General features: G+C 52.8%; 2 protein-coding genes across 3 annotated transcripts; one reads left to right on the forward strand and one right to left on the reverse strand.

The window, feature by feature from the left end:
* The first annotated feature begins 83 nt into the window (after positions 1-83).
* On the forward strand, positions 84-16,347 carry PLEKHG6 (pleckstrin homology and RhoGEF domain containing G6). Of its 2 annotated transcripts, XM_081059631.1 has the most exons (17): positions 84-257; positions 503-713; positions 1,430-1,635; positions 2,889-3,044; positions 3,558-3,722; positions 4,091-4,186; positions 4,452-4,502; positions 4,788-4,937; positions 5,864-5,974; positions 6,128-6,277; positions 6,487-6,624; positions 6,926-7,045; positions 7,273-7,405; positions 7,523-7,638; positions 14,023-14,174; positions 14,835-15,533; positions 15,739-15,961. In XM_081059631.1, the coding sequence occupies exons 3-17, from the start codon at positions 1,498-1,500 to the stop codon at positions 15,746-15,748; spliced, it is 2,385 nt and encodes a 794-aa protein (XP_080915757.1). In that variant the 5' UTR covers positions 84-257; positions 503-713; positions 1,430-1,497; the 3' UTR covers positions 15,749-15,961. The 2 variants fall into 2 exon arrangements, with proteins under 2 accessions (XP_080915757.1, XP_080915758.1); XM_081059632.1 differs by lacking the exons at positions 84-257; positions 503-713; positions 1,430-1,635 and adding an exon at positions 1,989-2,209 and having other exon boundaries at positions 15,739-16,347.
* Positions 16,152-27,911, reverse strand: TNFRSF1A (TNF receptor superfamily member 1A). Its single transcript, XM_081059644.1, has 10 exons — positions 27,649-27,911; positions 20,974-21,127; positions 20,606-20,734; positions 20,258-20,407; positions 19,940-20,018; positions 18,278-18,351; positions 18,039-18,152; positions 17,707-17,735; positions 17,265-17,517; positions 16,152-17,127 (listed from the first exon to the last, which is right to left on the reverse strand). The coding sequence occupies exons 1-10, from the start codon at positions 27,685-27,687 to the stop codon at positions 16,820-16,822; spliced, it is 1,329 nt and encodes a 442-aa protein (XP_080915770.1). The 5' UTR covers positions 27,688-27,911; the 3' UTR covers positions 16,152-16,819.
* Between the last annotated feature and the right edge of the window lies 1 nt (position 27,912).

Genomic DNA, 27,912 nt, shown 5'->3' on the forward strand with positions numbered 1-27,912 from the left:
CAGTTCCCCAGGCCCCAGCGGCGCCCGCACTGCGCGGCAGGTCTGGTGCCCGCGGTGAGAGGGCGGTACCTGCCCGCGTCCCCGCCCCTCTCCCGCCACCTTCCCTAGTGCCCGGCCCCGCTCTGTGCTGCCCCGGTCCTGCGGGCCGCTCGGTCCCAGACCCAGGCTGAGCAGCCGGGCTGGCATCGCGGCGGCAGCCGTCGGCGAGCGAGAGCCCGGCGGGCTGGGGCCGGCAACGCCGGGATCCCTGCGGGCCGGTGAGCAGACCGGGGGCGGGGCGGGGGGCGCGGGGGCGACAACCGAGAGAAGCCAGACCCAAACTCAAAAAGGACCGTGGGTAGGAAGGGGGGGGGGAGCATTGAGAGGGGGCCTAGGAGACAATGACCTCTTTCCTCCCCTGCTCGCAAATTAGAGAAAAAATAAAAGGGGGAGGGGCGGATCAGGGGCATCAGGCCCACCTAGAGGGCGACCAGCACCTGCTTAAGAGGCCTCTCCTCTCCAGGCCCTCCCCACTCAGAAGGTGGGTCCTCTACCTGATGGAAGGGATGATGGAGCTCCACACCTTGCTCCCAGTTCCATGGCGGTGTCCCCAGAGGCTGGGGAAGGCCAAACGCAGCCCAAGACCAGAGACATGGCTTCCACCCTGCTCATCTCTAAGGCCAACCGCCTAATAGCTGTCCCTCCCTCACCTCTTTGTGGCCAGAAGGCTCCAGGTAAGGGGCGGACAAACTTTTCAGTAAAGGGCCAGATAGCAAATATTTTACACTTTGAAGCCTATTCCGTCTCTGTCAGAACTAGCTGGAAAGTAGTCATAGACCATCGGCAAACAGTAAATATGGGTGTGTTCCAATTAAACTTTATGGACAGTGAAATGTGAATTTTATATAAATTTCATGTGTAATGAGAAGTCTTATTTTTAATTTTTTTCAACTATTTAAACATGTAGAAAGCATGCTTAGCTTGCAGACTGTACAAAAACAGGTGGCAAGTCCAGGCAGTCTTATGCCTTCGCTCTCCATGGCTGTGTGTGAGGAAGGCGAGGGAATGAGTAGGGGTGCGGGGAATCCCCACACCACCAGCCCCCTGGCCCCACCTGAGGGCATCCAGGAAGCTGGGACGTGTCTGTCACCCTTGTTCCCAGCTGCTCTTAGGGCTACGGCGTCATTTGAGACCAGTGTGGGAGCTTGTACCCTAAATGTGCACATATGTGAGGGAGGAGGTATAGCTCCAGCAGGCTTTCTACCCAGCATGTGGGGGCACTCCCCACCCCCAGCAGGCCATAGATGGGGCAGCCATACTTCCCAAACAAGTGACCAAGCCCTTGACTCTTCACCTTTCTTCCTTCCGCACCCCTACCACCTTGGTCTCAGGCCTAGTGCTACCCATTGGTCAAGGCTGGCCCTTTCATTCCTTCATTTTCTCTTTGCAGCCTTAGGGGACCCCTTTCTCCTGGACCTTGGAGCTATGACCCTTCAGAGGTGACCCAGGAAAGAAGGAATGCAGGCCTTTGGTCCTCCAGATGAGGGTCCCCTCCAAGGACTCGCGGACTCCCACATTGAGAATTATAGGGGCCAGCATCAGGCCTCTGCCCAGAGTACAGCTGTCAGTCTCTATCCCCGAGAAAGCCCTGTGCCGGTGAGTCCAGGCTGTGTCCCAAAGGTGACCTGGGTGGGGCAGGAGGGAGGACACCCAGGCTTTCAAGTCTCTGCCTTTTACAGAATCATGGGCAGCTCTATTCCTATCCCTCACCCTACCTTTTTTCCCCGGTTGGGAGAGAGAGAAAGGCAGTGCTGGGCCAGGTTCCCAGGACTCCACACCCATCCCAGACAGATGGGGCATGCAAGGCAGAGAGCCAGGACAAGCCAGGCCCTAAGAGGAGGTGCTGTTCGACAGGTCAGAGGCAGGGATCTGGGGAACTTCGCCAAGCCCTGGGGATGGCACCTCCCAGACTCCCGCCTCTAGTTGGGAGGAGCCTGTGGGCTCCCTCTGAGTCAGGGCTGAGGAAGAGCAAAGGTTCAGAGTATCCCTTCTCTGCAAGTGAGAAGGGGTGGGGGGCTCCACCCCAGCTCCACCCTCCTGGCCTGCCTCCAATGCTGACCAAGGAAAGGGGTGTGGAGGCCAGCGTCTTTCTCTCAGCTTCCAGGCTTTCCTCTACCTTGAGAACAGTTCTGCATCTGGTTTGGGGTATCCCCAGCCCTACTGGAGGAAGGTTTGGCCCTGGGAGACAGGGAGGACAGCCTGGGAACTCCCAGGCTGAGGGGGGTTGGGTGGGAGGGAGACTAGGAAGTCTATGGAGCAAATCAGTCCACAGGCAGATCAAGGAATGTGACCAGGCCTGTCCCGGAGGAGGATGTGTCCTCTCCCACGGCAGGGCAGCTGCTCCCCACCGGACGGGACGCAGGCTGCATGCCTGTAGGGAGGAGCCGCGCATGTATGTGCCCTCATCCCCATGTGCAAGGGGGGCTGTTCACAAACCGGGGGAGCTGTGAGGGACCCAGATATAGTGTACACTATGGCTTGTGTGTGCAAGCCTGTGACCCAGAGGCACACACGTGAGCGGGCAGACATGATGGGGGACACACACCAGAGCCCAGGCGTGTGCGTACCTGTGCGCCGTCTCTTCAGGAGGCCCTGCTTCTGCCCCCAGGCCCACTCAGGGAGCCAGCTTGGCATGTCCCTGCCCAACTCACTTGGCCGCCGTGGCAGAAGCCACTGTGAGTCAGAACAGGAGCAGCTCACACCAAACTGGTTTGAGGGGAGAAATGAGTCAGCTCAACTTGCAGGGGTGTGGGATGCCATCTGGGGTGAATCCTGGCCCCCACTACCTCCTTAGGTCTCCTGGGGGAAGGAAGGCACCCCCCACAGAACTTCCCCTGCTCCTTCCCCAGGACCCTAGTCGCCTGCGTCTCCAGGTCTCCGTCCCTTTTACCAAGAGTTCTGGCCAGGCCCGACGCCGGTCGCCCATACGGTTCCGAGAATCAGAGCCTGAGAAGAGGCATGGAGTCCATCTGGGGGCTGGCCCACCTCACGCCCCCAAACAAAAGGTAAGGGGTCTCTCTCCTCCTACCCGCATGCTCCCAGAGTGAGCTGTGATGCCCACAGAGGATCAGAGCTGAGAACACAGGCAGCCCCTCCAAGAAGCCGGATTCAGCTCTGTCTGGAGGCCCTCTCAGGGATACTAAGCCTTACTACCGCATAAATGTGCGCATTTGGGACAAATGTCAAAATGCTGCCCGAGACCACTAGTTCCCTAAATCCTGTTCTTGTCTCCACCTGAAGGTCCCACTGAAGGGTTGTGTCTCAGGAGACCCCTGGAAGGCACCTTTCTGGTCAGGGATCCCACGTCAGACCCCATTGTCCAGGGACCTTTCTGCAGACCAAAGCGCCTACTGCCCACGTCCCAGCAATGCCCTTTCCCCTGTCATCCCCTGTCGTCCAGGCGTTCGTGTCAGTGCTCCCCTATACACACACGCACACACGCACACAGCCCTCCCTGAACCAACTGGGCTGGGTGCCCAGGCTGTGGCCAGGAGTGATCTCACTCTCAGTCCCACCAGGAAGTCACCACGGCCCACGAGCTGGAGAAGAGGCTGCATACATTCAGCATGTATGGGATACCCCGCCTGCCCCCTGAGGACCGGCAGCACTGGGAAATAGGAAAGAGCAGTGACAGTGTCCTGACCATTGAGATGTCCTGGAAGGAGCTGGTGCCTGGGCACAAGGTGGGCCTGTAACACAGTGTCTGTCCCCAGGGGTTCACAGACACACATACACACATCTCACCTCTGCTTCTTCCCAAGGAAAAGGCCTCAGGACATGGGGTCATGTGGGGAAAGCATTTGGAGACATCTTGCTCTAAGTTCAAATCCCAACTCTTATCACTTACTAGCGAGACCTTGGTCAAGACAGCAAACCTCTCAGAGCCTCAGTCACCGCATCTGTAAAGTGGGGGGTGACACCACCTACACACTGGAAGATTGATTTGAGGATTAAAAGGTCATCTGTGAAGTAGATCCAGTAGCATTTAACAAATGGTAGCTACTGTTCTTGTCATCGTTCCCCAACTGAACCAGCCGTACTCCCACCCCAGGAGATGAGCCGGGAGCTTTGCCACCAACAGGAAGTGCTGTGGGAGCTACTGACCACAGAGCTCATCTACATGCGGAAGCTCAAGATCATGACAGACGTGAGCCTCCCTCAACCCCAGCCCTGGCCCCATCCTCAGCCATATACTCATCTCGTTTGTATCTCTCCCAGTGCTCCCAGATCAGAAGGGGCAGGGTTGCTGGGAGAGGGAGGGACAGCATACCAAGAGATCCCCTGATTTGAGACCTTCACGGGATCTTGGGCGAGAGGTTAGCAGTACTAAAGATGCATTGAAGGGTTAGGCTGGGGTCCCATCCGACAGGACAAGGTCAAGTGGTGAGACCCTCATCTCTCCCTGCATCCAGCTCCTAGCCGCGGGTTTGCTGAACTTGCAGCGAGTGGGACTGCTGACAGAAGTGAGTGGGACCTCAGGAGGGGAGCCTGGTACACCCCAAACTCGGAGTCCAGGGAGTGGAGGGGGTGGGGTGGGGTAGGGTCCCAGAGAGCCCCCCAGGCTGCACAGTCTGAATGTCCACTGCCCCGTGCCCTCCCTACTCTCCTTCTTGCTCTATACCTCAAACAGACCACAGGTTCTACTCTACCCCCGACCCCCGCCATCCTAACTGAGCGGTGTTCTCTGTCCATGGCCAATGCTGCCCGACAGTGACCTGCCAAGACATATCACTAAGTTCTCCCTCCAGGTATCAGCTGAGACCCTGTTTGGAAATGTCCCCAGCCTGATTCGAACTCACCGGAGCTTTTGGGAAGAGGTGCTGGGGCCTGCCCTACGGGAGACTCGAGCCTCGGGACAACCTCTGGACCCTGTCAGCCTGCGAGATGGCTTCCTGGCGGTGAGGCATGGTGAAGGGCAAATAAGGCGGGACTAAGAAAGTCCAGAGGGGTCCTGTCTGCAGGGCGTGCCTATGCAACTAGAATCCTTCCATGACTTGAGGGGGTCCAAGGGCATAGCCTCTACACCAAAATGTCACCTCACCTCCTGCCCTTCATTCCACAAGTATGACCTCTGTCCCAAAGATTCTTTGGGCTTCTGGAGACCCTTATGACATGAAAACGCAGCTGTCTCAGGGAAAGGTTGCACCTAAGCTCTTATCAGCTATAAAATCTTACTTCTTGGACAGAGATCCATTGACAAACAGCTGGGAACAAGAATGGGGCCTGTGTGAGGTGCCCCCCAGGGCACTGAGAGAGGAGGTATAAAAGGCCACAGGGACACCTGGAGCATGGAAAAGTGAGACAAGAGAAGGCGAGAGGCCCAGGATCAGACTTTCTTATCCACGTGACCCAGCCAGGAAGACATGGGCCTTGCAGAGTTGGAACGGGGTAGAGAGGCAGTGAGACAGTCTCCTGGGAGCCTGAGGTGGGCCCCTTCCATAGGACAGGGCTTCTGTGCAAGCCTCATGTCACCACCCCTCTGCCGGGTGAAATGGGATCTGCAGTGTCCTAAAAAACATTCCGGCTGAATTATTGATGGAGGGAGTAAATTTAGAGCAGCAGGGTACAGCAGGGGCTGTGGACAGGAGCTCAGAGAGCAGAAGTGGGTGGACCTCTCAGGACCTCAACTCCTCCTTGGAATCTAGAGAGAGGGGCTGGCAGTCATGGGAGGTAGGGATTGGAAGGAGATGGACTAAGGCTCTATGAGAGGCTGTCTCCAACCCCACCCCCACCCTCACTCCCCGTGTTCTACAGGGTGAAGCCTGTATCTCATGACCTTCTTCCCCTGCCTGTTCCCCAACCCCCCTCCCATCTGTCCCTCCAGTTCAGCCAGCGGTTCCAGCCCTATGTCCGGTATTGCCTGAGAGTGAAGCAGACCATGGCTTATGCCCGGGAGCAGCAAGACAATAACCCTTTCTTCCGTACCTTCGTGCAGGTGGGAGAGGGGTGCTGGGGAAGGGGGATGGGGCAGACCCGAGACAACTAGGTCTCTCCCTAACTCTAGCTTAGCCCAAGGCTGAGTCTACCACTAGGGTGGGGCAGGAGGGACCTTGCAGACTGCTGAGCCCATGCCCACCTTCCATGGCAGTGGTGTGAGAAGCACAAGCGCTCTGGGAGGCAGATGCTGGGGGACTTACTCATCAAGCCGCAGCAGCGCATCACCAAGTACCCACTGCTGCTGCGGGCTGTGCTCAAGAGGAGCCCTGAGAAACGAGCCCACCAGGCCCTGACCTCCATGGTAGGTGGCCTGGCAGGACCCTTGGGATTGGGGGCTGGTATGTGGAAATTGCTCTCCAGGAACTCTTGAGGGTGTCCTCTCATGTGTACGTGACAGCATGGCACTGACTGGCCAGCCTGTGTTAGAACGCAGTGATTGTCATTGATTGGGTGGGAAGTCCAAGGTGTGGACCTGAGCTGCTCCTCCTTCCACACCCTGCTCTCGCCTAGATTGCAGCTGTGGAGTCATTCCTGCAACACATCAATAAGCAGGTCCGCCAAGGCGAAGAGCAGGATAACTTGGTGGCTGTAGTCCAGCGCATTGGGCCCTATGAGGTGCTGGAGCCATCCAGCGAGGAGATGGAAAAGGTGAGAGAGGGAAGGGGGCTCAGAAAAGGCAAGGTCCTCAGGAAAATGGACATAGCAGAGGCCTGGAGGGGAGGGGGCAGAGGTGCCACAGCAGGGTGTGCCCATCATTCCTTCTCAGTGATAAGGGTCTCAGGGGCAGAGTTCAAGAGTAGAAAGAGGACCCAGAAATACTTCCTCTCCCTCCAAGCGGAGGAAGGCTGGAAAGAGACAGTGCTGGTGACAGAACAAAGGATGTGACTGGTAGGTAGATAGACATAAGCCCTGCCCAGTCCGCTGACCCTCTCCTCTCTGTGGCCCTCAGAAGCTGCGTCCATTCTCCAGCCTGGACCTGATGTCCCCCATGCTGGGGGTGGCTCCTGAGCACACCAGGCAGCTGCTGCTGGAGGGACCTGTGCGAGTAAAAGAGGGGCGAGAAGGGAAGGTGAGGAGCTGTGGGCATGAGCGGAGATGAAAGATGGATGGAAGAGAAAGGAGAGATGATGGGAGACAAGCTAAATCAGAAAAGCTGGAAATGGGAGAAAGGGATGTGTGTGTGTGTGTGTGTGTGTGTGTGTGTGTGTGTGTGTGAGCCCCATGAACCCCAATTCCTATCCTGCCATTCCCCCTGCTCCAGCTGACCCTGCCCCTCTCTCCTCTGCATGCCTCCAGCTGGACGTGTACCTGTTCCTCTTCTCTGACGTGCTCCTGGTGACAAAGCACCAACGCAAGGCAGACAAAGCCAAGGTTATCCGGCCCCCCTTCATGCTGGAGAAGCTTGTGTGCCAACCATTCCGAGACCCTAGTATGTCTTTCCTGCGGGGATCTTTTCCTTCTCCTTTCCTCTTGGCAAGGGGAAAGAGGAGTTGGGATGGGGTTCATAAAGGTCTGGCCCTTGAAGCAGACCTTCTCCTCCACCCAGACAGCTTTCTGGTGATCCACCTCACTGAATTCAAGTGCGTCTCCAGTGCCCTCATTGTGTACTGTCCCACTGCTACAGACTGTACCCGGTGGCTGGAGAAGACCCAGAAGGCCCAGGTATGTGAGAACAGGCCGGGGGAGGGATGGCAGGGGCCCTGGAGCTCAGAAACGGGGAGCACGGAGGGGAGGAGGAGAGAGAGACTGGAGTGGCTGCAGGTTCAGACTGCCTTCAGGAGGGAGATGCAGCCTGACCATCCCTAAGAGCAGGGAAGACAGCATTGAGCCAGCCGCTGTACCAGTCACTGGGAAAACCCAAGACAGCATCCCCTAAAGGTTTCTACACCCTGAAGCAATTCCCTTCTGAACTTCATCCTCCATTCAGTAGGTTTGAATGGGTCCTTGCTGGCTATAGGCACCAGCTAGGTGCTGGGGAATCAGACAGGAGGAAAATGCCATTCCTGCTCTCCAGGAATGTGCACTGCAGCCCAGCTGGTCCCTAACAAGTCATTGTACAACTAGAGAAATGTGTGTGACATGGAACTGGGACCAGGAGGGAGTAGTTCATTCTGTGTGGTGGGTTGGTTGGGAAAGGGACCGCGCACAGGGAGACTAAGCTGAGTCTCCTTCCCAGAAGAGATCTCGTCTGAGCACTGTTTGAAGCAATGTCTAGGAGTACATCAGGGAGACAAGGCTGGGAGGGAAAGGCATTTCCAGTGGAGAAGCAGACTGTGCAAAGGTCGGAGATAGGAAACAGCTGTGTGTTTTGAGAGAAGACCGGCCTCGTCGTTCATATGACTAGGACATAAAGCTCAGGGCAGCCCCGGCGACAGAGGTTGGGAGGCAGGCACCACCAGCGTGTCCATCTCTGGATGCCACGTAAGGAACTTGAAGTTTGTCCTTCAGATGAGGGGAACCAGTGAAGGTGTTAAGCCGGGGAGTGAGTGGGCAGATTTATGTGATTAAAGCTAGAGGAGTTTAGAAGAGAGATCCAAATGGAGCCGTACTGTCATCACAATACACTGGGCGGCTTAAAACAACAGAAACTTATTCTCTCCCAGTTGTGGAGGCCAGAATTTGGAAATCAAGGTGTCGGCAGGGCTCTCTCACCAAGGCTCTAGGAGCAAACCCTTCCTCACCTCTTCCATCTCCCAGGTGTTCCTGGGCTGTGGTACAGGACCCCACTCACTCTCTGCCTCTGTCCTCACACCGTCATCCTCCTCTCTGTCTCTGCGTCCAAATCTCCCTCTCCTGTCTCTTATAAAGATACCAGTCATTAGATTTAGAGCCCACCCTAAATCCAGGATCATCTCATCTTGAGATCCTTAACTTAGGATCTTTGCACCGCTGCAAAGACCCTTTTTCCAAATAAGATCACATTCACAGGTCCTGGGAGTTAGGACGCAGGCATATCTTTATGGGGCCACTGTTCAACCCACTGCAGAAGCAGAATAACCAAAGAAGAATGAGGATTTGAGTTGGACTTCTAAGGATTGGGAAGACCATGAGCAGTAAAATCCAGGAAGCACTTGGGCTGGATTTGTTCTGGGACAGTGACCACATCTGTCTGAGTCGGAACAAAGGGTCTGTGTGAGCTAGTGATGAGAGGCCAGGCTCTACAGGTCCCCGAGAGCTGCAGAGGAGACTGAACTGAATTGGGTGGAAAGAGAACCACCATAGATTCTTGAGCAAGGGAATGCCATGGAGAAATCAATGTTTTGTCTTGAATTGTCAGGTGGCGGTGGTAGGTGGGCTAGGAGAGGCGGAGATTGGTGACAGGAGATTCACTCTACTAGTTTGGGTGTGAAACATTGAGGTTTAGTGTCATGGCCTTAGGGACCGTGTTGCAAAAAAAAGGAAGGAAGGAAGGAAGGAAGGAAAGGAGGGAGGGATGGAGAAAGGGAGGGAAGGAGGGAGGGAGGGAGGGAGGGAGGGAGGGAGGGAGGGAGGGAGGGAGGGAGGGAGGGAAGGAAAGAAAGAAAAAGAGAGGGGAAGAAGGAAACCAAAGGAAGAGACAGTTGAGCCTTAGGGAGACTGGTTAAAAACCTAACACTGAATGCATGAAAATCTAGGCTCAGATACCAGTCCTGCCTCTTACTTCCTAGGTGATCTCGAGTGAGTTATGTGGCCTCCCAAGTTTCCATTTCTTCACCTGCAAATGGATATAAATAGTAACAGTCCTTGTCTCATAGGGAAGATTCAAAGATCATTCAGATTAGGCACAAAACATGGTGCCAGCTCTAGGTAAATGCTCTGTGTCACGTCCACAAGGACAAAGGATGATTTGCTTCCTGAGGGTCCCATTTGAAAGACTGCTTTGGCAGTGGTGCTCCTGACAGAAATGAAATCATTAGAAATGAAAACCTGTTTGTTTAATTGTTGTTTCCTGAGAGGGATTGTTTCCTAGGGTAGCAATATTTAGTTTTAAACAGAAGTACTTTGGAAATGCTTCAGTAGGAGATAGCGAAGTGAAACTATGGAAACACAGACCGTGGAGTTCAGTTGAGAAATAAGGATGAACTATGAAAGTTTTTAAGAGAGTAGATCTTAAAAGTTCTTATCACAGGGGGGAAAAAATTTGGTAACAATGTATGGTGACAGATGTTAACTAGATTTATTATGGTGATTCTCACAGTATATATATATATATATATATAGAGAGAGAGAGAGAGAGAGAGAGAGAGACAGAGAGAGAGAGAGAGAGACAGAGAGAGAGAGAAGTCATTACCTTATACGCCTGAAACTAACATGTTATATGTCATTTATACCTCAATTTTGTTTAAAAAAAAGGCATTTTGAACGAGGAATGAAATCTTAGTATAGACTATTTCTAAAGAATGCAACTTCATTATTTTTAGAGTTTAAATCAAATTAGTAGTTCACATAGGGCTTTCAATTAGGGTTTCTGAAACTTTTGTGAATGTATGAAAGCAGTGTTGTTCTTTCAATAATTTTAAGCATTCTTCCCACAGTCTTATCTGTGGTATCATATCATAATGTGGAGAGCTTATCTGAGAAAAGGAAAACCAGAGCTTAGTCTCTGTCTAAATACTGGATTAAAAGTTCTGAATTAGGAGAGTAAAAAACAAATACAAGGTTTTTGCCATTAAAAAAAGAAGAAAAATGAAATAAGGATGAAAGACTAAACCTGAAGATCTTGTGTCCTCCAACCCGCTGAGGCTGCCACTTCCTTGAATACTAAACAGGCTAGTGACAGTCCCCAAGAGGCAAGAGGCAGGAGACAGGGGTAGAGGGTGGTGGTGGGTTTTGTGGTGAGAGTAGTCTCCCATCTTCCCGGACCCTGCTTCAGCCCTGCTCATAGTCCCCTCTCTCTAAGTGGCAGCGACCTTCTCTCCACACCACTCTCCCCAGCCTACAGTGTCCATAAGGCCAGATTGGCTGGCAACTCACATGGCTCTCGTGATTAGTTGAGTTGTACTGAAGGCTGGGTATGAGGGGAGCAGGGGACAAAACTGGAAACAAGCCCCAGCTTCCCCAGGACAGCAGTTGGGGAGCTCTTATTGTCAGGCAGCCTCTTATCTTTACCACTGCCACCAGCAGAACTTTCTCCTTTTCCTTTGGTTCCCAGTCCCATGTTGACATCTCCCCTCCCACCTTCTCCTTTTAGGACCCGCAGGGGACTACTGAAAATTGATGGTATTCTATTATGCAAGTAATTTAGTCCTATTCTTGGCTAATAAAGGAAAGGAGGTCCCTTCTGATACCTAACCAAGCAGTGCTCGGGCTCCCAGCCTCCCCTGGCAAAACAAAGATTTGAAGCTTTGAAATTATTTTTTTCTGCTATTATCTCACACCAAATTCTTTGGGAATCCCGCTCTCTATCACCATTAGTCTTTGTAAACTGAAGAGGGCAGTAGAATGTCTATCTACTGAGCCCTGGAGAGAGCAACCCCCAGGGGTCAGGCGATTTTTTCTCCCCCTTACAGAAATGTAGATGGAGATTTTCTCCTAGCGGGTCTACCCTAGGTGGCTTACGTTTTTATTGAAAAGGATCTTCTCAAGGGAAGGAGTGAATCTTGGGAAACAGCCATATTTAGAGGCTGGGAAGAGGAAAGGACACCAGTGATGGCAACAGAAAGAGTGGTCAGAGACAAAGAAGGCTGAGAAATGAAAGGCGGGGAGAGCCAGCCCAGCTCTCATTATCTGTGTTCTTCCAGGCATTACTTCATTTCTCTAAACCCAGTCCCCAAGTGCTGGGACTGATCATGGGAACTACCATGCATGATAGACGGAAGATTATGTTTGTAAATTGTTTGGCTTGAGGCCCAGCACTTAATGGGTGCTCCATAAATGCTTGTTGTTGTCATCATGAAAAGGGTGGTCCATAGTGCCTGGGCAGGCCTAAGGCTGACGGGTAAATGCCTCACCATCTAGGGGACTTCGGAAGGAGAGCCGGTAAATCTGGGAGCTGCCCCAGAAGTAGCAGGGAGAGGAGGCATTTCCTCTCAAGGCTTCAGTTCTCCACCAGGGCAAAGGAAGAGGAGTTGCGCTGAGGGAGCCCTCCCTTCCTTTTCCCCAGCTTTGTGGGGGTGTCACATTCTGGCTCAGGCACCAATTTCCTCTTCCTTTCCCACCCTGCCTACCTTGTCTCTCCTCTTGCCCAAACTGAGAAAACGCTCCCGGGTAGCTAGAGAGGCTTTGCGATGGCTGCAGGCTCTACAAACAGCCCTCAGCCCTGGTACCTGAGGTCCCCACATCCCTGCTTTTTCCAGGGCCAAGGAGATGCTGGTGTTGGATGTCCCTTACACACACACACACACACACACACACACACACACACACCCCTTCCGTCCAGTTATTTTCTTCCACAAACCATTCTTATCCTGGACATCCCAAACACAAAATTGAACTTGGAAAATGTGGGGCAAGAGGACCCTGCCTCTCACTGCACAAGCAGGCTGCCCCAGCCTCGTCCGGGCCCCGAGAATGGCTCCTGTCACCCTCCTTTCTCCTAGGTCCTCCCCACACTCCACACAGCTGGGAGATGAGGTTGGGGACTGGGAGAGGTCACAGGCCCTGCCCTGCTGTGCTGGTTTCCGGCCCCCAGGCACCATTGTCCCTTGCTCTGGCCAACAGACCAAGTCTTAGGAGACTGCTAAGAATCCTTGCAATGCTTTGTCCCCCATGAGATCAAGTGGCTGGGAAGCCAGGCCAAGGAAAATTGGAAATATGTGTCGTTGAGGTCATTTTTCTATCCCTGTTCACCATTTCTCTAACGTGTCTCTTGTGCTGACCCGACGACTCCCTGTTTTCTGGAGAAGCTTTTAGAGAGTTCCAGATACCCAAGAGTTGCTGGGTCATAGACCTCAAGCAAGGAGATATTCAAAATATTTAACAACCAGTATGGCATGGGCATCAACCAAACTAGAGTAGAGTACTGGTGATGGTGGTGGGGCGACCTAGAAGTCCCCTGCTGTGCCAGTTGCTATCCCTCCAACTGCTGGCTCTTAGAGGACACGATAGTCCTGGGGAACTGAGGTGGAAAGCTCAGACAGCAGCCCTTTGCTTACTAGCATGGAAGTACTTCAGTATTTTAAGAACAATAGGGCCATCCAGTGAGTACTGATATCATCACCACCATCCATAGCAGCCACCATCCCTCTTGCAAAGCCTCTGCCTTCAGCCTCTCAGTGGTTCTTCTGACTTCCCTTCCCCTCCCCAGCAAGTGTTATCCTCTAGTAACTCTATACCCTTTCAGGCTGCCCTTGAAAACAATGCAGTTACTGCGTTAGAGTTCACTGGGAAAGACCCAGGCTCAGTCCTGCTTCTCTCTACCCGTGTTACCTTCAGCAAGTCCTTTCGTCTTTCGAAGTCCTTTTCTCGTCTGTAAAATGGGCTAATATCCATGGCTTCCACCCTGCTGGATGATGGTGTGTCTCCAATCACCATGTACATGTGGAGGTGCTCTGTAAACCATTTCTTGGATCACTGTTTTATTCTGATGTCACCTGTAGGAAAATATTGAGGGACAAAGACAGAAAATGTAATGGATCCTCTCTCCAACCCTCATGAGACAGTCTTGCTTTCAGCTCTGAAGGACAGCAGAGTCCTCAGCCCAGGACAAAGCCTGTCCCTGCCCACCCTGGTAGCAGAAGGAAGGTTCATCTGCCAGGCCCAGCACTTATACCACCAGGACCACCAATCAGGGACTGCCTCCTCAAGGAGGCAACAGCCTGAATAAAGGGCTTTCCAGGGGGCAGGAAGGTAGGAAAAGGGGCCTTGTGCTCAGCCCACCCATCCCCAGGGCCAGCTCAAGAGTTCAAATGCTGGTTCTGTCTCACTTTCTTACTGCATGACCTTGGCAGTTACTAACCTCAGAGTCTCCATTTCTCAGTGGTAATGTAGGAACAAAAAATAATATGTGCCTCATGGGGTTGTTGTGAAGATTAAAGGAGACAGTATATGTAAGGCGCTTAGCCCACCACCTGGTATGTAGCAGGTGCTCAATAATTGAGGGTCTTAATGAAAGTATCCCCACCCCAGGTCACCCTGCAAAACCTGAAGGACAAGGAGTACATCCAACAGAAGAAGGAGCTCCTGGCCCTCTACAGGGACCAGGATCAGGACTGGGAGTCCCAAGGCACCAGGCCCTCCACGCTTTCCCAGGAGGGCTCTCAGAGCAGCACGAAGGGGAGGTAAGACCCATAGGGACCACAAGCTGTCCCATAGGAAGGGGGCTACAGGAAGGGAGAGAGAGAAGAACCCACCAGGCTGAGATATAGCATGACAGCATCCAGGGAAATTGGGAATAGATTGAACAGCCCAGGCTACAAGTTGGCACCAGCTGTGCAAAAGGCCTCCTGGGACAGCCTAGGGGGTTAGCCAGCCTAGGGTCAGCACAGGCTGAAGGAAACAGACACAAGAGGCATTAACTCCCTGAGAGGAGCAGGCTCCCCAGGCTAAGGATAGAGGGTGAAGGCCAGTATGGATCTGCAGAATATCAGAGCTGCAGGGACCAGTCCAAATCCCCAGACAGCATGACAGTTTCAGGTTCAGCAGCATGGTTAAGGAGAAAAAAAGATCCATCTTGGAGGTCACCTCATGGGAGTTCAGGAACCCTGCAGAAATGACGAGTACCTGCTTGATAAAGGTCCTGGAACAAGTGCTGTGGTTAGAATGTCTTCGAGGAGCTTACAGTCCAAGCAGACACATGAGAAAAACAGTCAGTGCAATGTAAAGGTGATACTGAAATAAGTTTGGAGGGGCCATTTCTGAATGGAGTGATCAAGGGACACTTCTTAGACTTGACTTGAACCCTTAGCATCTGACTCTGGCCATTCACTATATATTTGTAGGACTCCTGAGTTCTCCACCGTCATCCCCCATCTGGTGGTGACAGGAGACACGGATGATGACACTCCCTCAGTAGCAGACGATACCTCCGACTCTGGCTATGGCACTCTGATCGCAGTCTCCAAAAAGGAGCTCCACTCCCCACAGAGCCATCTACGCCCATGGGCCCATTTGCGGGACCCCCACTTCACCTTCTCCACCCTGGACCTCCGAGATGTTACTTTGCACCAGCAGCTTCCTGACCCCCAAGCTCCCCAACGCCGAAGTGCCCCTGACCTGCCAGGGGAAGCTATGCAAAGAGGACGCAGTCTTCCCAGGGGAGAACCACCTACCTGGTCTGAGGAAGAAGATGGGACCTCAATGGGAGGGAACTTGGTAGTGGAAACCTTGCACAGGGCCCGACTTCGGGGGCAGCTTCACTACTCCGCTACCCACACTGACTCTGCAGGGGAAAGCTCTTGGGCATCCTCAGAGGAAGAGGAAGAGGAGAAGTCCGTCTTCCTGACACCCCATCGCACCCCTGCCCCCCACCCCCACCAGACTGAGGACATGCTCAGAGACATCCGGGTAGATCTGGCCAGCCAAAGGATTGAGGCTATCCCTGAGCCTGGGGACAGCAGGCCTCGGAAGCTGACTCGGGTCCAACTGCAGAGAATGCGTGGGCTCCACAGTATACAGCTGGACACCCCCGTGTCCACATCGTAAGTGCTGAGGGGAAAGGTGGCATGCGGGGAAGCAGAGGGGAAGGGCCAGCATGCAGTGGGGGGGGGGGTCAGAGTCAGTGGGGAGCGGGTCAGTATAGGGGGGAAGTACCAGAGCAGGGGGGCCATGACAGGGAAGGGCCCCTTAGCCTTCACTCTTCACCCCCATCTGCCTTTACCTAATACCCACCTCCTTTCTTTTCAGAGAAGCATGAGGAACACTCACTCAGGACTTTTGGCATTGCTCCCTGAGGAAATCTCTCCCAAAAGTGCTGGTCACCACCCCCACCCCCGGACTCTACCTCAAGGTCCACACTCCCCACTAAGAAGCCTGGTCTAGACACCCTGTGCTTCCTGCTCTAAAAACTCTGGGGATCGAGAGCTGTACATTTACCTGAGCCCCACATAAAGTTGTGCATACAAAGGACTGTCCAGTTAGTGCTCAATGAGGCGGAGAAGAACCTGGGGCTGGGGGTAACAGTGAGCACAGACTACTGCTGTCATTTGGCATCATGGTGATGGGGTATTTGACCCTAGCTCAGGGCTTTTCCTATCCCACCCATCAGGATCCAGCGCTCTGCCCCAGGCTTCCACCCACCACTCACAAAGACCACTCTCTCCAGAAACAGAGTTTTAATTCCCCAGTTTTAGTGTATTTACAAAAGTCCACAGTTCCAGCTGGAGGCCCCATTGTTCTGTGCTGTCCCTGCCTTGGGACAGTTCAGCTTACTCTGTGCTTGTCCAGGCAGGGGACCAAAGGGTGCCAAGTTTCTATTAGTGTAACATAATTGATACAAAGATTGCTTATCAACTGTAAAAAAAAAAAAAAAAAAAAAAAGGCTCAGGGATCAGTCAGGGGCCTCTAACAGCCCTGTTGGATCCTCCAGGCCCAAAATAGGCAATGAGGTATGGCGCCTCTTATCTCCACAAGTACCCTCCTGGGCTCCTGGTACACTCAGCCTCTCTCACATTCACACACATCACATCTGTCTATTTCTGGCTCTCTGGCTCTCTGTCTCTCTCTTGCACACGCGCGGACACACACACACACACACACACACACACAGCTGACCCTCTGCAGTGCTCAGACAGCTGAGAAGAGCTATGTACACGGAGGGAGTAGCACCAAGTGGCGGCTAGCTCATGCCTGCCCCTCCAAGACCCTTCCTCTCCATAAAAAAGGGGGCTCTAGAGAGCATCTTGCAAGGTCCTTGGGGTGCCCTGGGGCAGACAGCAGCTGTCCTCAGGGTAGGCCCCTGGTGGTGGTGGTGGTGGGGGGGCCAGCCTCATGTAGGCAGGCGGGAGGAGGCTGAGAGGGAGGTGGGGCCACACAGTTCTTCCTGGATGCTCTCCAGGCAGCCGAGCAGGTCCATGTCGCGGAGCACAAGGCCCAGCAGCTCCAGCGTGGCTTCTTGTCGTGGCGTGCGCTGCCGCCAGGCCGCCAGCATGCTGTACTGTGCTTCGCGCAGGCAGCGCCCGTTCTGCAGCTCCAGCCTCTCAATCTCGTACTCGCTCAGCCCCAGCCGCCGCATGAACTCCTTCCAGCGCGACGGAGGCACGCCGTCCACCACCGCATACAGCGTTGCCGGGTCGGCTGCGGGGAAGCAGGCAGACAGCCTGGAGGTGCGGCTCCATGCCCCCGACCGCCCTGCCCCCTGCTGCCCACGCGCGCGCCCTCGAGGAGCCCCGGCCGCCTGTGTCCCCAGCCCGGATTCCCCGCCAGCTGCTCACTGTCAGTGCGCTGTGTGCGGGCGCCGACCTCCCTCTTGTCCTCCCACTTCTGAAGAGCCGTGGGGATGGAGGTGGAGGCTGGAGCCACTGTGAGGAGGGGGCCCGCCCCCTGGTGGGACGGGTCCTTCTCTCTCAGGGGTAATGCAGGCGTGAAGTTGGACCAGTCACTAGGGTTGAAGGTGGGACTGGGGATGGGACTGAAGCCGGTGGTGGGGCTGAAACTTGGAGCTGAGGCCGGGTGCTCAGGGTCCCCCTAAAAAAAGAAGACAGCATTAGTGGGGAGAGGCAAAACATCCCGCCCTCTTTATTCTGGATGGAATTGGAACTAGAGGTAATTAGCGGAGCTGGAGGGTCACGCGTGATTCCAGGTGATTTGGGTCTTACAAGATTGTAATGGACAGTCAGAAGGAAGATTGGGGGTAGGTCCCCGGTTTCATCTTACCTCTTCTGTAGGTGTTGATTCCCCACAAACTGAGAAAAAAGAAACAAAACGTCACAAATTTCACTTCCTCTCTCAGTCTTGGTGCCTGTGGCTGGGGCTGGCCCCGGGGACTTGTGGTGACATGCTTCAGGGCCTATGTGGCCCCAAGGACAAGAGAATTACTGATACAGTATGACCTCTCACCAGCCATCCAGGACCACCTCCTGCCAACCAAGTTGCTGCCGCGAACTACGGGCTGCTCCTCGTTTCCCTCCAGGCTGGTGCGTCTTACCACCCAGCCGCCTCCCACATTCCCACCAGCACCCTTTCCTCCTTCCAAAGGCCCCACTCACCAATGGAGTGGAGCTTGAGCTTCCACCGTTGAAAGCGGCATATTAAACCCATGAACAGGAGGGATAAAAGGCAGAGACCCAAGAAGATCACCAGGGGCAACAGCACTGTGGTGTCTGGAGACAAAGCAGAGTGTGGTCAGAGGAGAGAGCTGCAGGAGGTAGCAGGGCTGGCTGGGTGGGGGCAGGGGCAAGATTAGCAGAGGGCAGGTGAGCGTGGGCACTGGGTTAGTTCTCCTCACCTGAGTCCTGAAAGGGCTTAAAAGTTTTAGATGGGGGTGGGCACAGCTTCTCGCACTCCATGTTTGACTTACAACTAAAAGAACAGAGAGCAATAGTGAATAGGGGCCCTCCCATAGGAGGAACACGAGTTCAAAAAAAAGAAAAAGAAGACATTGTTGGAAATTCTTTGCTTTATAAATATTTTAGGTATCTCTTGATATATAATGGAAATTAAACCTATCTTGGGAATTGATGCAAAGGAATGAAACATAAGTTAATCACAGAATCAGTTAGTTTAGACCCAGAATTGATCTTGAAGAGACTGTGTAGAAAGACTTAAAAGCAGTCAGGGTCAGGGTATAAATTCCAGCCCAGTCATTGGCTAGCAGCGTAATTCCAAGCCAAGTCATTTAACCTGTATGCCTCAATTTCTTCATCAGGAAAACAGGGACCCTACCCACCTGTCAGGATTGAGGATTAAGTGAGAGAATGATGCCTGACATATAGTAAGTGCTCGGTAAATAGTAGTTGTCATTGAATTGTTATTTTATCATTGTTCTACTGATGAGAATCTTATGGCAAAGAGAAGTTAAAAAGCTTTTTCTTAAGATGACAGTGCTGCTGACAATACATGACTTTGAGATAGGGGTCAAGCATGCATGTGAAAAATTTAAAAATACATATTGCCGGGGGACACCAGAGAGCACTCTATCATAAGCACATCGTTCCATGTTGGGAGCTGTCACTGGGCAGAGTGGAGCGATGAGAACTACATGGGAGGCCTGGCAGGAACTGGAGAAGGTGCATTATCAGCAGGAATCTGAAAGCAGGAAGAGGTACTTTTCCCCACCTCATAAGCTCATGATGAGAATTACATGGGATGGGTATAAAAGCTCTTTCAAGGAGAAGAAACAAAACTTAGTAGGAAGAAGGAAGTAGTGTCTTGTCAGACACTTTGTAGCTATTTTTTGTGGTTCTTACAACTTCTAAGTGCATGTCATTATGCTTATAGGTAAGAAAACTAAGGCTCTGAGACATTAAGTCACTTGCCCAAAGTTGCACAGCCAGTAAGTGGCTAAGCAGAGATCAGTTCAACTTTAGGGCCCACAGAGTTTCTTTCTTGCAAGCGAGAATGCAAGCACCGCCTCCATGGAGCCAGGAGTGAGGAGGCTTGGTCAAAGGGACCTGCGAGGACATAGCACATTTCATCAAACCTAAGATGCCATCACTAATGAGGCACCATTATTTGCATACCCCACACACACACACACACACACACACACCTGCCAATTAAACCATGATACATCATCAATTGTTGTAAGACGCAGTCTGATTTCATAGATGTAGAAGTGTGTTCTAGAATCAGTAGTAGACCCTGTCACCCAAGAATCTTAATGCAAAAACAATAATAATCTGAATGTTTCAGTTAGAAGAACCACAAGTCCCTGAGTTATAAGCCTCTATCCCCAAAGGCTTCTTAATATTTAACATTTGACGAACAAGTTGGGGGAAAAAGAGACAGACTATCTGGTATCGTGATATGAAGTGTCTGCCAATCAGACACCCAGTAGGAGCCAGAGCACCCTGGGTGTCCCCCTTGTCCTGCTGGTGACTCACCACAGCCACCCCATCACACCCCATGCTCCCTGACCCAGTGCTCAGCAGCTTGCAGAGATACTCACTTATCACAGGACACACATTCACTCCCTCTGAGAAAGAACCCCACGTGGCAGGTGCATACGGTGTTCTGTGTCTCCTTGCCTGTGGGGAGAGAGGCAGCACAGCTTGAGGACTGTCCTGCATCCTGAGGACGAGAAGGAGAGCCAGGAGGGGCTGGAATAGATGGCCAGACTGGAGGCACTCCCGCAGACTGCGGGAGTGGGGAGGATAGGAAGTGCTGCCTCATGGAGCAGGGGTGCATAAAGGTAGAGACCTTGCTCCTGAGACAGAGCCTGCCCCTGCAGTGAGGAGGGGGCTGGGGTCGGGAGAGCGGTGCTCACAGTCGATTTGCTTCATGCCATTGACGCAGAGGCTGCAGTTCTGGCACTGGAAAAGATTGTCATCCCAATATTTCCGGTACTGGTTCTTCGTACAGCCACACTTGGTGTTCTGGTACACTGTGCAAGGAGAAATCTCCACCTGGTTCATTTCTGGTGAGGGGGAGGTGGAGTATTAACCTCTATAACACACACTCACACCCAGGCACTCTATCACATAGGCACATGCTTTCCTGCCCACACCCAGCAGCACAGATCTGCATGCCCGCACAGGTGGACAGGCACGCTCACCCCTCTCAATGCCCACTTGATACATCCTGTTTAGAGCCCTTGCCCTCTCCTGAGACTCACCTTTTCGGCACTTCGAGCAGCTGAAGCATTGTCTGAAGTTGTTCTCAACACCAGTAAAGGTGCCGTTTTCACACTCTCTGCAGTCTGTGTCCAGCCCTGGGCCTGGACAGTCATTGTATAGGTAGGTCCCTGTGATTGGAGTGTCTGGGTCAGGCTGCAGCCAAGAGCTCAAGGAAGGAGCCCCATGCTAGGCAGAACAGCCTGGTCTACCTTTCTGAAATCTCTAGGACAGGAAAGCAGGACGAAAATCCCAGCCGAGGAGAAGCAGACTTGGGGACAAGGACCCCAAGTTCTAGAACATTTGGAAAAAGCAAAGGAAGTAGCAGGGCCCCATACCTGAGGAGATCACTGTTACCACTTCCTCCTACCTTTGTGACACTTCGTACAGCAAATGGAATTATTTTGAGGGTGGCTGTATTTTCCCTGGGGACACATACTGTCTCTTTTCTCCTGGTCCCTGAGGTCAGGGACCAGTCCAATAACCCCGGAAGGGAATATTTCCACCAACAGAGCCAGGAGCACCTGGGAAAGAATCAGTAAAGGAGGTCTCAGCAGGATGTAAGCTTGGACAGGTGGCACCGTGCAAGCTATACTTAATTGTTCTCTATTTGTCCTGTGTGCTAATTGTTCTATGTCCCTCAACTCAAGGCTGGTAGACTCCAGGCCCGGCTGTATTTTACCCTGATTTCCCCATGGCAGCTAATAGTGTTGGACACGAGGCAGATATTCAAGGAAAGGTTTTTGTTTTTATTATTGGGAACTGATAGGTTACTTCAATTCTAGCCCTTCCCAACAATCAGCCCTAAATATTGGGGTGGTGCTTCTCCATCTGAGTGCTGCGTTCCCAATGTGTTCACTTTGTGAACACTCACGAAGGTGGGATCTGTGCTTTCCTGTATTATGTTATGCCAATAAAAAGTTCTTTATGAAATCAGATTTGAGCGGAGAGGAGTGATGTCCCTGTGGGCAGCGTTCCTGGACAGTGCCCAGAAGCCAAAGGAAAAATCTGTTTATTAATTTGTATAAAAACCTCACCCAGGATCCCACCCTCAGATTCCATTCTGCATCCCTTTCCACCACTAAATCTGCACAAATACCCCAGGGTGGCCAGGGCAAATGGGGAGGGGAGTAAAAGGGGAAGCTCAGGGTCAGGGATGGGGTCGGCAGTTGACAGTTTCAGTGGGGGCAAGAGTGGGCAAAACATGTGGGTTATGTGACACTAGAGCTGGCCAGAGGCTGGTGACCCAGCTCAAGTGACCATCAAGTCGAGAGCTGAGGCTGTGCCAAGAAGTCCTGAAGCTCTTCGCACACTGGGGCATTCTGGAAGGCATGTTTTACAGCCTCAGGCCAAGCCCACAGCAGCTGAATCACTTGCCCAGTTCTAGTTTAGGTGCCTGGACAGCAGAGCCAGGAGTCCGAGCTGAGCACCAACCAGAGTTGAGACTTTGCTCTTTGCTTTTTGACCAGCATCTTGCTGGCTTTCCCTGGGCCTTGATTATTTTTCTCTGCTAGAAAAGCCGCTTTACGTAAAGATAATAGGATGTCATCAAAGTATTTTAAACGTTGGGGAGCAACAGATCACAGAAACCCCAGCCTGAGACAGGAGGGTGTAGCAGCCTGCAGCCACCCAGCAACAGCCCAGCAGCCGCAATGGCTCCACATCTCAGCAGACAGGCAGGTCACACCCTGAGTCACCCGCTGGGAGATGCAGCAGCAGCCTCGAAGGCCGAGCCTCAGCCACAAACGGGAAGCCACACTCAGAAACACAGCAGCAATCCCCGCAGGGGTGCACCCCCTACTCAGAGGGCAGCAGTCTGCCCTGGCCCACTCTGGCACTGTGCCATCTCTCCTGAGAACAGGACCGGGCTTCCAGGGCAACAGGAAGAGTTTGGGGTGGTTATGGGAAGAACTTCCCCATCCTGAAAGAACAGCTTTCCCCGAAGAGAAGAGCCCATAGCACCTAAGGTCATGGGCACTTGGAATTCCATCCAGGGGGGCTGGGAGCAAAGCCAACCGGCAGAGACAGAGTCGGGAAGAAGTGGGGGGCTCTAGTTCCGGGACTGCCTGTCAGGGGAGAGCTCTTCATGGACCTATGGCCTATCAGAAATAAACTTCCCAGGAGGGAGGGAAAGAGGCTTTCTCAGGCCACGTGTCCGCTCCCTCTAACAGCACTTTGGGGGTTAAGTCAGATCCGGGAAAGGGAAATCTTTTCCCAGCAGCTCCGCCCAGTGACTCAGGCCAGGGGGAGGGAGAAGATCTGGGGGAGGGGAGAGGGAACCAGCAGCTTCCCCAGCTCTTTAAGGGTCATGAGTCAGCATAAACACTGAAGGGACCAGCCAGCAGTTGGGATCTCTTCCTCCTGTGGCCCAGTCTATCCCTCCAATCCCCACGTAGAGCCCCCTTTAGAGCTCTCTTTCCTCCTCTCCTCCTCAAAAGATCCAGGCAATGGACCCCTGTCCCACTGGGCCCACATATTTTGGGAAACGGCCCCCTCTCCCATTCCATCCCAAAGGGAAGTCTCCCTCGCCCCCTGACTTCCTCCCACCGAGTCACTACCCACCCCTCCCTGAAGCTACTCAGTTCCTTCCCGCCCCTCAGCATCCTTCCTTTAGACTAGGCCCCGCCCTGGCTCCTCCTCCCTGTTCAACCAGTCCCCACAGATAAACTGGGTCCCTGTTTTCTCACCCAGCCCCCTGACACTCCCCAATTCAAGAAGGAAGCCAACCAAGGCTGCCCTCCTCCCACCCGGGTTCACTGCATTCCCACAGCCTGGCTGGTTCTGGCCAGTTGGACTGGCTTTAGGGACCTCCCTGGAGTCCCAGACAATCCTTAGGAAATAAGGCCAGTTCTGAGTCTCCTTAACCCTTCCCCCAGGCCCATCAGCAGCACAGGAAAAACTCCAGAGCCCTGAATACCCACTTCCAAAAGGAAGGGAACAAGCAGAAGGGATGTGAGACAATCAGCACTATTGCCCAGGTGTCTCACGGCCCCCAGCAGTGGGCACCATTTGTTGGCTCTGGTTGGCTCTGGTGAGCACCTCCTTAGCAGCTGTATCTTGCAGCAAAACAGCAGAAACAAGAGGTGAGCTCGGAGCACCCCAGGCTGATTGCCTGTCACCTGGAGCAGGGGAAAGGCAGGAAGCTGGGGGTGCCTGTGGAGAGACAGTTGAGGGGGTAGCCCAGCACCCCTCCAACTCCCCCACAACTTCCGCCTGGGGAGGCTTTAAAGTGTGATTTCCCGTGCTGGGCCTGCAACGTAGGGTAGGGGTGGAAAGCAGGGTAGGGGTGGAAAGCGACCCTGTGGTCTAACTCTGATCCAGCCACCTCATAGGACGGCTTAGCTGTTCCCTTCCCCCGCATAAATTTGTCCATTAGATTAAAATATGTCTGCTCATTTAATGTGAAAATCTTTGGGGAGCTCATGACAGCTTCTCCTCCATTAATGACGTTTCCCCCACCCAAGCTTATTGGACACTCAGCCCCCTGTGAACTTTAATAACATGAATTAACTATATCTACTCTTGGCTCTGAATATAATTATCTTGGGTGAGGAGATATGATCTCCCCAACAGACCACAAACTCTCTAAGAGATCAGAAAGAGTGTTTTGGTCAGAGATAATCTTCCTGGGTATCTATCTTCCTGGGTATCTTCTCAGCATCCAGAACTGGGGGAGCAAAATAAACATGGATTCATGGGTTAATTTAATGGCTGATGTGTCTTCCACTCCAGGTGAAGCCAATGATTTCTAAAGAGGGAAGTAGGGAGTCAGTGTCCCACCATGGTAGGAATATACTTATCTCCAGGGGAGAGCTCTCCAAGTAACCCCCGTCCCCTCCATCCCACACACATGAACACCCTCACTGGAGATGGTGACAAGTGTTTCTCTCCCTTTGAGAGTCACTAGTAAGTAAAAGCAGCACCTACGAAAGATAAGAGTTTTGAATCTCTGCTCTAGCGTGTTAGATGCGTACTTCGCTTGGTTATTCCCTGGACCCTTAACATGCCCCAAACTAAATGCATCAATCGCTTGGCCTAGACAAATGTCACACCACCAACTTCCCAACACCAGTGTCAAGACGTTTGCCACCTTTCTTTCCTCAGGGCCCCACCCCCATCCCTGCTGCCATACAGTCTGTCAGTTCTTCTTGCCAGTCCTTCCTCTGTGATCTCCCAGTCTTCCCTCTGTGCATGCCACATACCTGGAATAGTGCCAACTGTCTTCCAGCCAATTGTTTCCTGCTCCAACACATCCTACAGACTTTCTTATCTGTGTTCAGGCTTCAACTTGCAACTGCAATTGTGGGACTCTTGCTCTTAGGATCTGACCTCGACATCATTTCCACAGGTCACTGCTTTTCTGAATGAGTTCTCTTGCTGTTCACTGCTGTTCTGAACACATTCTCCCAAATGCAGTGGACCCTCAGAGCATCGTTTATGAATGAATGAATGAATGAATGAATGAATGAATGAATGAATGAATGAAGTCCTCTACTTGGAACCATGTTCAAGATCTTCTCTTCATCCCTTCCCCCACTTTCTCCAATTTTCTCATTCTCATTTCTTCTTGTTCCTAAACATGGTCCTTCCATTCCAGCAAAAGTGTTCAGCTTCTTACCACCACTCATCCAACACAAAACCCATCTCTCTATTCCTCTGCTCTCCCTCAAACCAGTCTCCCTTTTTCTAGCCACCCTGCCAGTCAGTGCCTTGAAATCTCAGCTCCAAATCCACTTTTCTACGAGGCTTTCCCTCTTTCATCCCATCTGAACAATCCTTTGTTCCTTTATTCATTCAACAAATAGTTAAGGAGCAGTCTGGCTGCCAGGGAGGCAGAGATAAAATACACCACCCATGCTCTCATGAGTTCTCTGCTGGGTCGGAGACAATCAACTGTAGGCTCTGCGATCTGTGCAGGGAGCACTCCAGGAGCACGGACACTGGAGCTGAGATCTGCTAAGCAAGAAAAGGCAGCCGCACACGGTGCTCTCTCCTCCTTGGCTCTGCCTCCCATCGGTGTTCCAAGGCACCACATCACAATGCTTTTGTGGGGATTTTCCTCCAGACTATTCTCTGAAATCATTTTTTTCTGGATGTCGTCTTGCCTCCTATACGGTAAGCTCCTGGAGAGCAGCAAAGTCCTGTTTGCTTTGTCCCTTTCTCTCCTGTATTCTTCCTCACTACCACCACCCCTCCCACCCCCGCCACATACACAGTGTGTGCTCTGAATTGTCCGTTGAGTGGTGAGCCTTACCCAGACCTTGCACACCTCCAGCTCCAGGCTGAGGTGTCTCCCTTAACAGTCATACCCCAATCTGGCCTGGACGAGCCCCAGTCCACAGGCACTTCGCTGTATCTGTTCAGGCTACCATACCTTCTGTTTGCCAAACACCACATAATTACTAATAAACTAACCCTAACTATAAAAGATACCTCTATTGAGTGCTTTCTATTTGCTATACCCTATTCCTATACTTGAATGTAGACGCCCTGAGGGCAGCGATTTTGCTCAGTGCTGTAATCCCAGCTCCTATGTCTAGCACAGAGCAGGCACTAATACATTGAACACTTAATATATATCAATCGATTTACTCTTTAAAACAACATTAGGAGGAAAAACACCCAACACTATGAGGTAATGACAATTATGTTCACTTTACAGATAAGGAACGTAAGGCAGGGAGGGGTTATATAACCTGCTCAAGTTTAGGCAGCTAGTATGTGAAAGGGCCAGGATTTCAATCCAGGTGATCTACTTCCAAAGAAAGAGAGAAGAGAAATAAGATGGCAGGGCAACTGGATGGGGGCAGGGCTGGGAGAAGGACACCCTTGAGAGAAGGAAAAAGATGGGGCTGGGGAGAAAAGATGAGGTGGGAGAACCAGAAGAACAGTGAGACATGATACAGAGAGGTGCTGCGTGAGGAATTAAGGTCTAGAAATGTGGAGTAGAGCAAAGAGAGGGAACTAGAGAGAAAGGGTTTTAAAAAGCAGAGTCTGAAAAGTATCTGAGGAGACTTCTGGGAGAGAACGTATAACACCCTGAGGAGAGGAAAGGTCGGGGAGCCACAGGTGGGCCAGGCAATCAGAAGAAACTGGCCAACACAGGCTGGGAAATCCACCCAGCTAGGTAGGGGAGGGAGCTCAGGGATCTGCCAGGATCATGCCGGGACACGAGGGAGATCAAGGATACCTTGCCACGTCTGAGGCAAGAGAAAGGGACATTTTCCAGTGACGAAACAACTTTCTACCAACTTCCCCAAATTGAGCTGTGGAAGAAACCAAGGGATTGTTGTGTAGGGCTTTGGGGAAGGGCTGGAGGGCAGGCACAGGGTCCCTGTCCAGGTGGAGGTGGTGTTAGCTACCTAGAGAGGGTGGGTCCAACACAGGCCACTCGCCTAGACGCTGTCACAAGCAGAGGTTGCAGAATGCCCCCAAGTGAGAGACCTGGACCTGAGGAGAGCACTGAGACGCTCTCCACTGGGCTGCCCTGCCCCTAGCTCATTTCCCACTGGACTCTCAAATAGCCCCCACCACACAGCCCCCAACGCTTACCCCCCAAACCCACCTCCTCTCCCAGACTCAGTTTTCCCACCTCACTATCATCCAGCTCCTGCCCTCCAGCAGGAGTTTGCTGAGCCAGGGCCCACTGTAAGCCTCACCTCCCCACAGCCCAACCCACTCCGGGGCCAGCCCACTGACCAGAGGGACAGAGAGAGTTCTGAATCATCTGGACTCTGAGAGGACTAACCGTCCTTCTTCCACTTCTCTACTTTCCCGACCAAATCTGCCCCACCCTCGGCCATCACCTGCTCCCACATTTCCAGATTCCCCGTAGGCCCCCCAGCACACTTCCTAGACTGTGAGGGGCCAGGGCTCCCTCTTAGTCCATGCCTTTCAAACTTCTCCCTTGCCCCTGACTCAGGGCAGGTGAATGAAGAGGGAAAACTGGGCTTCTGTCAGGTCACGGCCCTCTCCCGACAAAGGCCCATTCGGCCCGTGGTGCCCTTTGCCCACCAGCCCACTCGGCCCTTGTCCCTGGTCTTACCAGTGGCAGCAGCAAGCCAGGCACGGTGGGGAGGCCCATGTCCGGCCCGCTGTGACCTCTCACTCCCCCATCAGGACTCAGGCAGTGGCGGCTGGCACAGTGGCAGCGACAGAGTCCCGGGATGAGCAGGTCAGGAGGTCCCAAGTAGAGCCTAAGCCTTGTGTAGGGGCATTAAGAGTTGAGACTGGGATGTAAATCACGGCCTGGTCCCAGAGGCCCCAAACCCCGAAGGCCAGAACCAGAGCCTGAGTCCGGAGAACTCCG

Source organism: Rhinolophus hipposideros (genome assembly GCF_964194185.1).
Source record: "Rhinolophus hipposideros genome assembly, chromosome: 9".
Classification (NCBI taxonomy): domain Eukaryota; kingdom Metazoa; phylum Chordata; class Mammalia; order Chiroptera; family Rhinolophidae; genus Rhinolophus; species Rhinolophus hipposideros.